The 15,334-nt window shown below is 46.3% G+C and overlaps 1 protein-coding gene and 1 non-coding gene across 2 annotated transcripts in view; both read right to left on the minus strand.

Moving 5' to 3' along the window:
• Positions 1-259: 259 nt before the first annotated feature.
• On the minus strand, positions 260-332 carry trnak-cuu (transfer RNA lysine (anticodon CUU)). The gene has a single exon. It is a non-coding gene; the product is annotated as a tRNA-Lys (tRNA).
• A 5,449-nt stretch (positions 333-5,781) lies between these two features.
• cnga1b (cyclic nucleotide gated channel subunit alpha 1b) overlaps positions 5,782-15,334 on the minus strand; it is a 40,831-nt gene continuing 31,278 nt past the window's right edge. Inside the window, exons 12-15 of the mRNA XM_061709836.1 lie at positions 13,661-13,813; positions 11,386-11,617; positions 10,067-10,242; positions 5,782-8,397 (exon numbers count right to left, since the gene is read on the minus strand). Of these exons, the coding sequence (XP_061565820.1) occupies positions 8,200-8,397; positions 10,067-10,242; positions 11,386-11,617; positions 13,661-13,813 (759 nt within the window). The 3' untranslated portion in view covers positions 5,782-8,199. The remainder of the gene's footprint in view (positions 8,398-10,066; positions 10,243-11,385; positions 11,618-13,660; positions 13,814-15,334) is intronic.

A 15,334-nucleotide genomic window follows, 5' to 3' on the forward strand; every position in this document is an offset into this window, starting at 1 on the left:
GTTATCCTCGTCATCGGCAAATCAATTACATGCATCAGATACGTAGTCATAATTACAAATTCTTACATGTTATCGTCGTCAACGGCAAATCAATGAAATTATTTCACCGAACCCTGGAATGTCATCAGACATGTGATGTCATTGATGATGTCACCAGTCTCAGCCAGTAAAATCCATCACAGCAGTGGAGGTGATTCCTTTCTGCTCACCTTCAACCTGGACTCTACACTTCAAACAAACTTCATAAATGTGACTTCAGCGCCCAACGTGGGGCTCGAACCCACGACCCTGAGATTAAGAGTCTCATGCTCTACCGACTGAGCTAGCCGGGCTTCAGATGTTAGTAAATAAAAACAATAATCGAAAAGTGTCTGTAATGTGAGGTTTTATCAGCGTTTCAGAGAAACCAGTTTTCCGTCTGGACTCCGCTGGACACCACCCAGACAGTTGAAGGACAACATGTGACTAAACTAGTGAATTGCACGCTGCAATCTAAAGGGTGATGTAACAACCTTGAGATACCTGATTTTGCATCTATATTAGGGATCAAAGTAAAACAGACCAGAGACAACACGTCCTGACACGTCCAGACACGTCCAGACAGCTCCCCACCGTCTGCGCTCCCAACGACACGTCCTCGTCTCCTGGCCTCGACTCGTCTGCTCGTTCCGTCCTCACCCACACGAACGTCCTGATGACAACCTTCTTCGTCCGCTTTCTGCTGCGAAAAAGTCTGGTTCTTTGCTTGAGAGATAACCAGTCGCACCTTTCAGAAGATGGCGGATGACCACGTTGCGGCGGCCTCGGGAAAAACTCCACCCTTGTGCGAAACAAGCACGTCGGACCAAAATACTGGCACAAAAATGTTCCGACCAACTAAAGTCTTGATTACAATAATATCTGGGCCAACTTGGTCTCCAGACATTTACCGTTCTCTCCACATTCACGGAAAGAAACCCGCAGCCGGCCAGTCCACCTGCTCTCCTCTCACACTCTCCCTCGAATGTTCTAGACTCGCCCTCATATACCCCACAGTCAATACTGTTTTTACATTTCTTTTCCCGACTATGGAATACTTACAGAACATCATATACCTCAATGTGTCACCAAAAATAAACAATATCCATTTTAAATAAAATTAATATAAAACACGAAACAAAAGATGATTCTGGGAAATGAAGTCCTCATACATATTCCCGTATAAAAAAACAAAACACTTTCCACATTTCCTGCACTTCCAAAACCCAGTGAAATAAATAAATCATGAATATACATCTTAGGGATTTTTTTAAAGAACCCTACACACACACGACAGCCGTCTTGTCCGGGTCTCAGACAGCTCCGTGTCATCACCCTCCTACGAACTCCTCCAGGACAATCAGCCCACTCCTTAAATACCCAGGCAGGGAGGAGAGATTGATTGGAAACAATTCAATTCAATTCAAATCAATTTTATTTGTATAGCGTCTAATACAACAGATGTTGTCTCTAGACGCTTTCCAGAGACCAAGAACATGACCCCCAATTATTACATAAACAATGGCAGGTAAAAACTCCCCAAGTGGGAGAAAAGCCTTAAGCCAAACAGTGGCAAAGAAAAACTCCCTTTTAGGAGGGAAGAAACCTTGAGCAGGACCAGGCTCATAAGGGGGGACCCTCCTGCCGAAGGCCAGACTGGGGGGGGTCGGGGACGTCAGCAGCACACAGCAGCACACACCTGTGCCCAATCAGCTGTTGTGACACACAGTGGGTGCTGCAGTTATCACAGAGTTATTAATCAGTGTGTGTGGGTGGGGGTTAGTAGAAGAGAGATGAGAGGAGAAAACAATAAAGTAAATAGACACACTTAAACTAACAATACAGTTGTGATGGGATCAACGATCCAGCTCACAATGTAAAACTAAACTTGTTTTAACTAAGTTTCTCTGCCCAGACACAAAACAGCCTCTTACGTGAATCTTTGTAAATGAAGTAAAAGGTCTGGCCGGCCAGCGTTCCTTCGTGAAACAAAGGTGGTTACGCTCAGCAGGGGATCCTGATAAGGAGATGATAAGGAGCGGCTCTCTCTCTCACTCTATGTTCCGTGTCTCCTTGTGGTGCATTATGGGTACTGCAGCTGGGCCTCCTTGAGCTCCAGGTTGGTCCAAAGGCGTTCACGTCGAGGCATGCAGGGTCCCTGGTTCGGCTCCTCTTTGGGCTCAGAAAATTCATGGGTTACTCACTGCAGCGCTGCTTCTTCGGTCACGATCATGGAGGGGAAGAGAAGAGAAGAAGAGAGTTTTTCCCTTTATAGCAGGTCCCAGGAAGTTGATGTGGCCCTTCCTCCAGTTTGGGGTCTATGTCCAATCAGAGGGTTGTTCCTTATCACTTAGATGCAAACCCTGCTTGAGCTTTGAGTCCATGGGGGTTTTCTTTGTTCCAAACCACGTGGTCAGATGTCGTAAAAATCGAGGTTGGTCTCAGAACAAGGCCTTAAAGGCCTTGAAGTTTGCTTAAGGCCTCCACTGTTCATATTATCACATAATTTCATAACCACATGAGACTGTGGCCCAACATCTCTACCCTGGCCTGAGCAATCTTGGTTGATCTGCCTGGAAGCAAGGCAATATTGTCATGCAGCAGGTCCATCCCAGGCTCTTCAACTACGCTGCATGTAGTGAAATACATATGTCAAAGGACCAATGTTTATCTAGCCAATGTGAAGAAAGTAAATGACATGAATGTTTACATCACTATCAAAAAATATTCCATAAAACAAAGTGTAGCAAGGCTAGTGCTACGGGGCCCGACCGACAGGATAGAGGAGGACACGGAGTTTTGTGCAGAACCCTTTTATTCACGCCACACGTGCACAAGCACCACACAGGTCAGCAGATCCAGCTTCAGTCTCACCAACAGCTCCTTCACAGCAGACTCCTTCCCCCAGCAGCTGTGCAGCCCTGCCTTATCAAGGCAGGCAGGGTGGAGAGTTTGATGGGACACACCTGTTACCCATCACCTGTGAGATTGCTGCTCCTCCACCCTGCCACACAGCCCCATCGCCAACCTCAGGCCGGGGTCCATCCGGCCGAGCCTACTCCCCCCCCAGCCCGGAGCGGGAGAGGAAGCCCGGAACTGCAGTCTGCGCCTCCGGGCCTTCCCGGTTCGAGACTGCTGCCGAGACCGGTCGGGAGGTCGCCCTCTGCGTCGGGCTGACCAGCGGGACCGGTCGGGAGGTCGCCCTCTGCGTCGGGGCCGGCCTCCAGGACCCATCGGGAGGTCGTCCTCGGCGACGGGCCGCCCACCGAGACGGCCGCTCTCGGGACCAGGCCCAGGGTGGCCTCGGGCCAGACGGCATCCGCGGCCGGGCTGCATCCAGGACCACCCCCTCCCCGACGCAGCACTGCTCCGGTCGCTGGTCTGTCTCCGCCTCGCTGACCTCAGTCTCAGCCTCCAACGCCTCCGGGGCCGCATCCTCCGGGGCCGCATCCTCCGGGGCTGCATCCTCCGGGGCCGCATCCTCCGGGGCCGCATCCTCCGGGACCGCATCCCCCGGGACCGCATCCCCCGGGACCGCATCTTCCGGGACCGCCGTGGGGAACCTCAGGCGTGGCGCTGGAGTGGGTCGCTCCGCTGGTCCGCAGCCTCTGCCTCCCGGCTGCGGCGCCAGCAGCGCTTCCAGCGCCGCGAGCTGCCGCTCCCCCTGGCCCTGAAGCAGGGCTGACAGGTCTGCCATTGCTCGGGCCAGCGCCTCCAGGGCCCGCTCCGTGCCTCCCTTCTCCATCCCGTCGGGCCCCACGTTGGGTGCCAGTGTAGCAAGGCTAGTGCTACGGGGCCCGACCGACAGGATAGAGGAGGACACGGAGTTTTGTGCAGAACCCTTTTATTCACGCCACACGTGCTCAAGCACCACACAGGTCAGCAGATCCAGCTTCAGTCTCGCCAACAGCTCCTTCACAGCAGACTCCTTCCCCCAGCAGCTGTGCAGCCCTGCCTTATCAAGGCAGGCACGGTGGAGAGTTTGATGGGACACACCTGTTACCCATCACCTGTGAGATTGCTGCTCCTCCACCCTGCCACACAAAGATTATTTCATTTTAGCATCATATTACCAGCAGCAGCAGTTTTTTTTGCATGGAATGATATTTTTATGTTTTATCTGTTTCCTGTATGAGTTTGATCACAGCAGCTCTGCTAAAGTCTTTATGCTTAGTTCATGTTGTTTCTGTAACAACATGTGAAATGAGGGTAGTTTGAATGAAAGTGATTGTCAAGTCACATTAGATACTTTCAGATGCTACCATGAGCTGTGCTAAGCCAATAGAGCTAGCCTGCAGTGACTGTTACTGTAATGATGAACAGTTTCAAACCAACAGGCAACTGTTGCTCTTTCAACTTTTCACTAATGAAACCATCCATCCATCCATCGTCCGCCGCTTATCCGTTCCTGGGTCGTGGGGGCAGCAGTCTCAACAGAGATGCCCAGACTTCCTTCACCCCAGACACTTCCTCCAGCTCTTCCGAGGGGAGTCCGAGGCGTAGATTGACCGGTAAATCGAGAGCTTCGCCTTTCGACTCAACTCCTTCTTTACCACGACGGTCCGGTACATCGACCGCATAACTGTGGACGCTGCATCGATCCGTCTGTCAATCTCACACTCCATTGTTCCCTCACTCGTGAACAAGACCCTGAGATACTTGAACTCCTCCACCTGAGGCAGGACTTCTCCACCCTTCTCCACCCTGCAAAAAGCAGAGACGAAATCCTGTGGTTCCCAAACCGGATCCCCTCCGGCCCCTGGCTGCGCCTAGAAATCCTGTCCATAAAAATTATGAACAGGACCGGTGACAAAGGGCAGCCCTGCCGGAGTCCAACATGCACCAGGAACACGTCTGATCTACTGCCGGCAATGTGAACCAGACTCCTGCTCCGATCATACAGAGACCGGACAGCCCTTAATAGAGGGCCCCGGACTCCATACTCACTGACCCCCCACAGAATGGCACGAGGGACACGGTCAAATGCCATCTCCAGATCCACAAAGCACATGTAGACCGGTTGGGCAAATTCCCATGAACCCTCGAGCACCCTGCAGAGGGTATAGAGCTGGTCCAGTGTTCCACGACCGGGACGAAAACCGCATTGTTCCTCCCGAATCCGAGGTTCAAGTATCGGCCGTATTCTCCTCTCCAGTACCTTGGCGTAGACTTTCCCAGGGAGGCTGAGAAGTGTGATCCCCCTATAGTTGGAACACATTCTCCGGTCCCCCTTTTTAAAAAGAGGGACCACCACCCCGGTTTGCCACTCCAGCGGCACTGTCCCCTCAGCCAGACGTTCCCAACAGACCCTCACAATGATGGACACCCTTATGTTTGAACAAGGTGTTCGTTATGGACAATCCGTGACTAGCACAGAAGTCCAACAACAAAACACCGCTTGGGGAGGCCGTTCCTCCCAATCACACCTCTCTAGGTATCACTGTCATTGCCCACGTGAGCGTTGAAGTCCCCCAGTAGAACAATGGGAGGAGTACTGGATAGGGCTCCAACTGGGGACTAATGAAACATAAAGAGCGGAAAGTGGAGAATGTGGGCATCGATCCCACTACCTCTCACATGCTGAGCGAGTGCTGTACCATTTGAGCTAATTCCCCTGGAAAAAGCTGATAAAAAAACAGATAGAAACCAGGCACCCCAAGTATACATGTCATTTTAAATCTCTTTGCAGATTTCAAGCAGGTAAACTAACTAAATAAACAACTTGATTCAAATTTCAATTCAATTCAATTTTATTTATATAGCGTCTAATACAACAAAAGTTGTCTCTAGGATCTTTCCAGAGAACAGAACATTAACACGACCCCCGAGCAATTATTACATAAACAATGACAGGTAAAAAGTCCCCTAGTGAGAGAAAAGCCTAAAGCTGTGGCAAGAAAAACTCCCCTTTAGGAGGGAAGAAACCTGGACCAGGACCTGGATCCTAAGGGGGGAAGAAACCTGGATTATAAGGGGGGAAGAAACCTGAACCAGGACCTGGATCATAAGGGGGGAAGAAACCTGGACCAGGACCTGGATCATAAGGGGTGACCCTCCTGCTGAAGGCCAGACTGGGGTGGTCGGGGACGTCAGCAAGCACACAGCAGACATCCACACAGCAGACATCCACACAGGCAGGTGGAAGCAGCAGCGGTATGACCAGAGGGGGGGATGGGGGGTGGGGGGCCGCAGGCAAGCAGCTCCTGAAGCTCCAGCCTGAAAACATGCAAAAAAGAGAAAAAAAGGGGCCAGCACAAGAAACTACGGGAATGATGGACAAAAATTATGGCTATGAGATACTTATAATTAATACAAATGGAAAAGGAAAAGAGAGGAAGGGAGGAGGAGAAGAGAAGAAGGGTGAGAGGCACAGCCCAGTGGATCATGTCGGTCCCCCCCTGCAGCATAGGCCTATAGCAGCATATCTACCACGAAGCTATGTTTGAGACTAACTATTATAGTCTTGTTCTATATGGTTTAAACGACAAATCCTGATCGAAAACAACACCATGGTTTCTCACAGATGCACTGGAAGCCATCGCAACGCCATCTAATCCCTTCCTAAGATGCTCTGGACCAAGAATGATAACTCCGTTTTATCTGAATTTAGAAGCAAAAAGTTTCCAGACATCCAGTCCTTGATGTCCCTAAGACATGCTTGAAGTTTAGCTAACGGTTCTGTTAATGTACCAGCCGGGCCGGTACAGGGTCCCCCTGGTCGGTACCGGGTCCTCCGGGCCAAGGGACCAGCCAGGCGGGACCGGGTCCCCCTGGTCGGTGCCGGGTCCCCCGGGCCGAGGGAGAGTCTGGGCTGGTACCAGGTCTCAGCTGCACATCTGGAGAGGAAGCTGGGCCCGGTACCAAGTGTGTGCAGAACCACATCCATCCTGGGGGAGAGTCCAGTGCTGAACGGGTCTGTCTAGTTCGGGGGTCCCCAACCCCTACTAGAGCCGCATGCGGCTCATTAGCGCCGCCATAGTGGCTCCCTGGAGCTTTTTCAAAAATGTTGGAAAATGGAAATAGATGGGGGGGGGGGATATATTTTTTGTTTTAATGTGGTTTCTGTAGGAGGACAAACATGGCACAAACATTCTGAACATGTTCAAATGCTGTAAAAATCTTTTTTCAACATTTATGTTAACAAACGTTTGCATCAGAGCCACACGTTTCTACCAGCAGGGGGAGCCGGGAAGGTGGCTGTTAGGAACAAACCGGCCAAAGGGATTGTTTCCAAAGGGAAAAAGAGAAAAATAACTGAGGAGAAAAGAGGATTCAAAAAACAAAAAAAATCAAATCTTTAAAATAGGTAAAAACTAAACAATATGAACGTTTAATTACTTTAAATCCGGATTAAATCCTTTTTTATTTACATTTTTTGTTTTAATATTGTTGCTGGTGTTTCTATGTAATATGTGCTGAGTCATGTTTGTTACACGTTGACCCAAATATGTCAAATTCTGAAGAAAGAAGAAGAAAAGTGGATTAAACTTGAATAATCCACGTATTAACAAATTGAAAACTACAATTAAAAAACAAAAATTAAATCATTTAAAAAAAAAACTAATCCTTAAAATATATAAAAACTAAACAATATGAAGGTGTAATTTCTTTAAATCCTTAAAACGTATAAAAACTGAACAATATGAAGGTTTAATTACTTTAAATTTGGATGAAATCCTTTTTTATTTCATTTTTTAAATATTTTTGCTGGTGTTTCTATGTAATTTATGCTTAGTCATGTTAGTTGACCAAAATATGTCATTTAAATTGTGCGTTTCTACCAGCAGGGTGGCCCCAAGCAGGTGGCTGTTGGAAACAAACTGGCCAAAGGGATTATTTCCAGAGGGAAAAAGAGAAAAATAACTGAGGCGAAAAGAGGATTTAATGTTTCTTGGAGCGAATCATTTGCATTCATTGCCTGAATGTTTGCTCTGTAGCGAGAAGTTGTCCGATAACAAAAAGAGTCATGTGGAAAGACATTAGCATGCTACATTTGCAGCCAAGTACCCAGTTATAACTAATATAGATACATGCAGCATGTGTTGCCTTCATTCTAAGGCTTATACAAGACTTTTCATCTTTTGCAGCTCCAGACATATTTGTTTTTTGTGTTTTTGGTCCAATATGGCTCTTTCAACATTTTGGGTTGCCAACCCCTGTCCTAGGCAGTCTCGGGTCCTCCTAGCCGGTCTCGGAGGTCGGCGGCGGCGGCGGCGCTAGCCTCCTCTCCAGCCGTGTGACCCGGTACTTGACCTTGCTGTGCGTAGCCTCGTGCTCTGCTAGCAGCCGGGCGTAGCGGGTCTGCATGGTGTCCAGCATCAGGGCCATGCGGTCCACCTTCTCCTCTACCTCCTTGGGGTCCGGGCCCTGTGCCGCCACCTGCAGGCCAGACGGGGAACAGCGTTATTTCAGCAGAACCGGACCAAGGCATAAGGAAACTAAGCATCTTAGGGCCAATAGGGGGCCCCCAAGAGTTAAAAAAAAAAAGTAAATAAATAAAAAAATACATATATAATACATTAATAAAAAACGTATATATATATATATATATACATAAAAATAATAAATAAAATAAAATTATTTTTTATGTGTGAGTGATGATTCATACATTATCAAAGGTATGTTATTGTACAAAAACACAATAATTAATATTATTACGTTAACAGACTAGAGTAGACGACTTCTGGCATATTGACTGTTGCCTCTTGGCTCTATTTGTTTGATTTTATTTGTTTATTCTATTGAATAATATCTGTGTTTTTGGACATTTGAATTTATTCCTATATGGAGAACATATTGCCAAGGTTTTGTTTATCTAAGTTGAGTGATTTTAATTATAGCTCTAGTTTTTGTAGTACTTTGTTGTTGCACATTGCTGTTGCAATTTATTTAAAACCAAAAATAAAGTAGACAACATGTTTACAGTAAATGGTTTAAAAATGATCTATTTGATTATTTTGTTTCTTTTAGTAGGCCTACACTGTAGATGACACTCAGTATCACACTTAGTACTACATCACTTTAAATATTAAGTGTACTGTAAATCAACCCAAGGCTTCTCTTGTAGCTGAATTTGCTCCCATTTCAGATTAAAAACCATAGATGGGTAAAAACATTTCAGATTAAAAACCATAGATGGGTAAAAACATGCCAGGCTGACAATAGGATGATGGAAACAACACTGCTGCAACTGTGCAGCTCTTTCACCTTTTATCTGTTGCTTCTCTGTGTGGCCAGTAGGGGCAGTTGCTGACTTTGATCAATATTAACTGAAAGATTTTTCTGCAAATGTGTTAATCTGTTGTCTGCTTCCATGGTCTTAATCCCTGTGGATTACAATCTAACTACAACAAAAAAGTTCTTACATCTAGTTTTACAAGTGTATTTATAATGACAGGGAAGAACATTAAATAAGTTTATAGTGCTACAACAACCAACTCTAGTCATTCAAGTGCAATAACCTGCTTTTTTGAAAGCACCACCTGTATATTTGTTCTTTTTAATTATGTATATATATATATATATATATATATATATATATATATATATATATACATATATATATATATATATATATATATATATATATATATATATATATATATATATATATATATATATGTAATGGTTCACGTCACTCCACAAGTACAGTTAAAAAGTGCAATAACCTTTTCTCTCTAAATGCATCACTGGTATTTTTGTCTCTTTGCACTCGGTTTTCGGGTTTAGTACTTCTTTTGTACATCGCTCTTTTTTTCGATTGCTCTTTTTAATTACTTAGCTATTTATTGTTTTTTTTTTTTTAGGATATACTTTTTTATACCTTTTTGTACTTTCGTGTATATTTTGTAAAAATTGTCGAGCGTGTGTATGTTTGCTGCTGCACAAGTGAATTTCCCCTCTGGGGGATCAATAAAGTTATTCTAGTGGGTGTGTGAATGATCAATAATCAGTATTATTGGCAGTAATAGAGGGCCCCATGGAGGCTTGGGCCGGCCCTGCCGGGTCATGTGACTGGGTCATGTGAGCGGGTCATGTGACCGCCTACCTCCAGGTCCAGCAGCCCGTCCTTCATCAGGATCTGCCTCCCCTTCTCCTCCAGCAGGGCCTTGGCATCCGGATACTCCGTCAGCGCCTCCATCAGGTCGTCCTTGGACAGGCAGAAGAGGTCGGAGTATCCGATGCTCCGGATGTTGGCCGTCCTCCGGTTCCCCGCCTTACTTCCTGTCAGAGAAACAGCAGAACGGCTTAAACAGAAGTCTCTCCCTGACCTGAGCATCAGGTGCAGAGAGGAGAAGTTGTTCAATCATATCTGGAAATGCAATAAAGTTCAACAATTCTGGTGGGAGATTAAACAAGCTTTAGAGACGATACTAGGTAAAACATTTGTTCTTGACCCTAAACTGTTTATCCTAGGATTATATCCTGATAGACATCATATGTCTAGAAAAATAAGCATTGCCCTGGATTTGTGTTTGTGTTTTGCTTGCAAAAAGAGTCATAGCTCTTTCATGGAAGAGAACCAGTAAACCAGAATTCATTAACTGGATTAAGGAAATGTCTACAAATTTACCTGTGGAAAAGATTACTTACATTATAAAGGGCAAACTATCATTATTTCAAAACATTTGGGGTCCTTTTATGGAATATATGGAGAGTGTGGATTTAAGCGGTGTGGGTCTGCAGTGTTCTATAAATATTTCCTTTCTTTTGATACTTGATTTCTTTATTCTGTGTGGATTGTACATTCAAGTTTGTATTTCTGAACTGTGCACAACGGGGAGATAATTTGGGCTAACCCTTGAAAAATAGAGAAAAAACTTTGTTGTTACTTTCTTAAAATAAAAACTACCCCACTTTAATATGAATAAAAAATGTAGCTGCAGCTTAGCAGCTTAAATATATCTAATATAAAATAATAGATGAAAATAGAAAAGTTGCTCTGATATTTTTATGAAGTCTTTCATATATTCTCCGTCTGTGAACGGCTTCCCGTCTTTCTTTCTTTTTTCTCTTTCCTTTTCTCATATGAAACTAAACTGTTACTTTATGATATCTCATAAATACCTGACTTGTAAGGAAATATGATTCAAATGCTGGACAATAATTTAGCTGCCCTTGATGTTTCCTCTTATTATTGTGTATCATTGGAAGGATTTTGAAAACCAAATAAAGATAATGTTGAAAAAAAACAACAGAAGTCTCTGGCAAACAGAGGAATGTTTGAATGGTTTTCCACAGGGCTTTGGATTAGAGCCCTTATTTCTTTAACTCTATAAATGCTTCTTTTAGGTCCTAAACTCATCCATTTACATGATACTGAACCCCTCCATGAACCCAGAGACCGATCCTCCGCTCATGACCCACCTTTGATGGCCAGGATGCTGATCTCTCCGAAGTAGCTGCCGTCGCTGAGAACCACGAACTGCGTGACCCCGTCGTCTGCGACCACGGCCAGCTTCCCCTCCTTGATGATGTACATCTCCCTGCCGATGTCGCCCTTCTTGCAGATGTAGTCACCGGGACTGTAGACCTGCGGCTGCAGCTTCAGCACCAGCTCCACCAGCAGGCCGGCCTCGCAATCGGCAAAGATCCGGACCTGCAGGACCCACGGAGACCCAGGTCAGTCTTTAGTTAGTTCATCTTTATTTCGGTCAATTATAAGCATAAAGATCAATAAGCAAGATAATAAACATTTACAGGTCTTTCTTTAGTCGACATGGTGATTATTTTGACCGAAAAGGTCTGGGCTTGAAGCATAAAGCTTATCTTCCCCACTTTTTAACATACTAGAATATGCAAAAAGAACAAATGATAGGCCCTCCAGAAAAACGTGATTACGCGATCGCATAATTCATTGCATAATCAGCCAAATGGCGCAGATTACGCGGGGATACATTTATTCCTAAAAGGGCGCATATTTCCCGCGATGATCGCATATGTCCGCACTGAATATGCGAATTATGTGGGGCTCGCTTGATTTCACAATAGCCGCACATTTTCACATAAAGTTTAGAAAAAGGGGGAAGTGTTGTGAGTGACATGTCGGGACGCCCGGTCGCGACGTGCAGGACCTGCCCGGGGACCTCCGCACCCCTCGCAGAAACCGCCACCCCCCAAACAGCAGCTCTCACCCACGGGGGTGAGAGGAAAAAGAGAGTGCCGTTTCCGTCGAGCCCCCCGCTTGCGCGGCTGCCGGTGGACTCTGGTCTCCGCGCTGACCGCGTACCACTGCGACCGCGAAGGCCGGCGGAGGCGGACGCACGCTTCCATCCACTTGGGGGATCTTGGCGGCGGACGCGTGGGGTGACAGAGCTCTGGCTCGTCCCCTTGCCGCGCCGGCGCGCCCGGCAATCACCCGAGCACTGAGCCGCAGGCTGGAGGGAGAGAGACGGCCGGCCTCCGGGCCGCCACCGCCCCTCTCCTCTCCACCCGCGCTCTCCTTTTTTTTTCGCCCACGACCTCAGATCAGACGAGACAGCCCGATGAATTTAAGCATATTACTAAGCGGAGGAAAAGAAACTAACAAGGATTCCCTCAGCGGCGAGCGAAGAGGGAAGAGCTCAGCGCCGAATCCGCAACTTCCTGCATATTTCGCATATTTTGCAACTTTCCGCATATTCCACGACTTCCTGCATATTCCGCAACTTCCAGCATATTCCTGCAATTTCACCGCATAAAAGCACATAAAAAACCTGCACATTTAATCGCATAATCAATGATTTTAGCCCGCAGAATCAAGGATTTTTGCCCGCGTTTTTCTGGAGGGTCTAAAATGAAGTATAATGAGGCTGCACAAAATGTGTGCCCAATGAAGGTCAAGTACTCAAACCGAGTCAGATGACACCACCCACGACTCTTTATCTCAAACCATTCAAAAGTTATAGCAGAAAACAGGGACTATCAAATATCGACCAATCAGAAGAAGGGGCAGGACTAATTTGCACCAATTATGTTCAAGGACTCAAAACCGAGTCCGATGACACCACCCACGACTCTTTACGTCAAACCATTCAAAAGTTATGGCAGAAAGTAGGAACTATCAAATAGGGACCAATCAGATGAAGGGAGGGCGCGCTTTTTGGCTTCTATCATCGCCACTGTAACGCTTTTGACTGAGAAAGGTAATGCGCATCGTCACAGGATCGAGACGCACATTTTGATGTATAACACACCCCGGTGCATAAATTGCGGCAAAATTACAGGATGAATTCAAAATGACTGACTTCCTGTTCGGTTTCGACCATGGCGCCAAGAGACTTTTCTTTAAGTTGCGACATGATACAGGTCTGCACCGATTTTCGTGCATGTACGTCAAACCGTATTGTGGGGCTTGAGGCACAAAGTTTTCTAGGGGGCGCTGTTGAGCCATTAGGCCACGCCCATTAATGCAAACCATTAAATATAAAATTTTTCGCCAGGCCTGGCTTGCGTGCAAAATTTGGTGACTTTTGGGGCACGTTTAGGGGGGAAAAAGGCCCTCATTTCATCGGAAGAAACATAAAAATAAAAACGAGAACGAGAACAATTCCTTCAGATACAATAGGGCCTTCGCACTGTCAGTGCTCGGGCCCTAATAATAATAATAACTGTAATATTGTGTAATATTGTGTTCCTCCAGGGTTCCCCCAGAGTTCCTCACCTTCTTCAGGGTGTCCAGGTGCACGTTGATGGCGATCTCGGCCCTCAGCTTGTCCGGCAGATACTTCAGCACCTCCCGCTCGTCCACCGCCTTCTTATTGGTCCACAGGAAGTCAAACCACTTGATGACTCGCTTCTCCAAGTCCTTTGTTACCTGTAGAGGGACCAGATAGGTGAGACCTAGTGTTGTTGGCAGCCTGTTTCAGTTTTAGTTTAGTCTTTGGGTCCAGCTATCATTTATTTTTTATTAGTTTTAGTCACGTTCATTCTCCTTTTAGTTGTCTCAAGTTCCAGTCGACTAAAAGTCTTGGCATTTTAGTCTTATTTTAGTCAGAATTGTCCAGGACCATTTTAGTCTAGTTTTAGTCAAAGATTGTATTTAGCCAAACCCATTTTACAATTCAAACAAGGTTATCTTATTATTATATTATTGTTACCTTATAGACTCAAGAATACATTAATTCCAGATACATAAGACTCTCATTTGAGTTTACAACATATTTATTTTTCCTTTGAGTTTGTGGCGACTGGGATTGAGGTCGTGACGTCACCCAGCAGCAGAACTAAACCAGAGGAAACAATATAAAAAAGGATATTAAGGATCTTTGTTATAACATTTCATCTCTTTTTGTTCAATAAAAATGAAGACACATTTTAGCAGAGTTTTTATTTTGTAATCTACATTTTAGTCTTGTTGTGGTCATGTGGTCATGTGAACTCTGGACTCTATGAATGTTTTGTCAACATTTTGTGAATATGTGAAATTCAACCTTAAAGCTGACTCAGTCTGGGACCAGCTTCGAATTCATGTTAAAATGGCCGCTTTGTGAAAGACTACAAAGCCCATGTGCTTTGGAGGCGGCGCCTGAAGCGGCGCACGTCACCGCAGCCCGCGGAACGAAAAGGCTCGCCTTCCTTCTTCAAATGCTCTTCATCTCTTCACCGCCTTCGCGCTCCAGCTTGGCTTCGTGCCAAAGGCACGTTCGGGACCAGACCAGACTCTGCTTGAGTTCCTTTAGCCCGAGAAGCCAGATCCCCCTGCATCCGTAAAGCCCGCGCCTCAGTGATGAAACGGGAGCGGCCCTGATTACAGTGGACTGTCCCGCGCCTGGAGGCCGCGTCAAGAGGCTCCGTGATCGACAGGGATCGCCCCGGCTGTTGCATGCTGCAAAACTGTCTCTATATTTCAAAGTTAGGAACAGGAGAGGGCCGAGCGACTGCTCGCTACCGGAGGATCCCTGTAGGAGCAATCTGCCGGTGGGATCCCCGCTGGACAGAGGAACCGAGCCGGAAAGAGCCGAACCGAGCTGCATGGTGGAGCCGAGCCGAAACGAAGGCTCTCCCGGACCCGGAAAGCCGCAGTCCTTCCCGATCCGGAACCGAGGAAGCGTGAGGCTGTGTTTTGGGCGATCAGTTGAATTTAGAGCGGTTTAGAGCTAAATTTGTGTGCAACGCTGTTTACTGTATGATTATTACTGTTGTTCATTTTGTGGCGCAGTTTCGTCAGTTATTCACGGCTTAAATGCCATGTTTGCCATCCCGTCTGATTGCACGTGGCGCGGCGAGGGCGCCGCCATCTTTAAATGCCGCAGCCATCTTTGCCGGCCACGTGCAGCCAGTTGTTTTGGAATACAGATGATCGGAAGTTTTTGTATCACGTGTTTATTGTTTTTGA

This window comes from Cololabis saira, chromosome 20 (genome assembly GCF_033807715.1).
Source record: "Cololabis saira isolate AMF1-May2022 chromosome 20, fColSai1.1, whole genome shotgun sequence".
Lineage (NCBI taxonomy): Eukaryota > Metazoa > Chordata > Actinopteri > Beloniformes > Belonidae > Cololabis > Cololabis saira.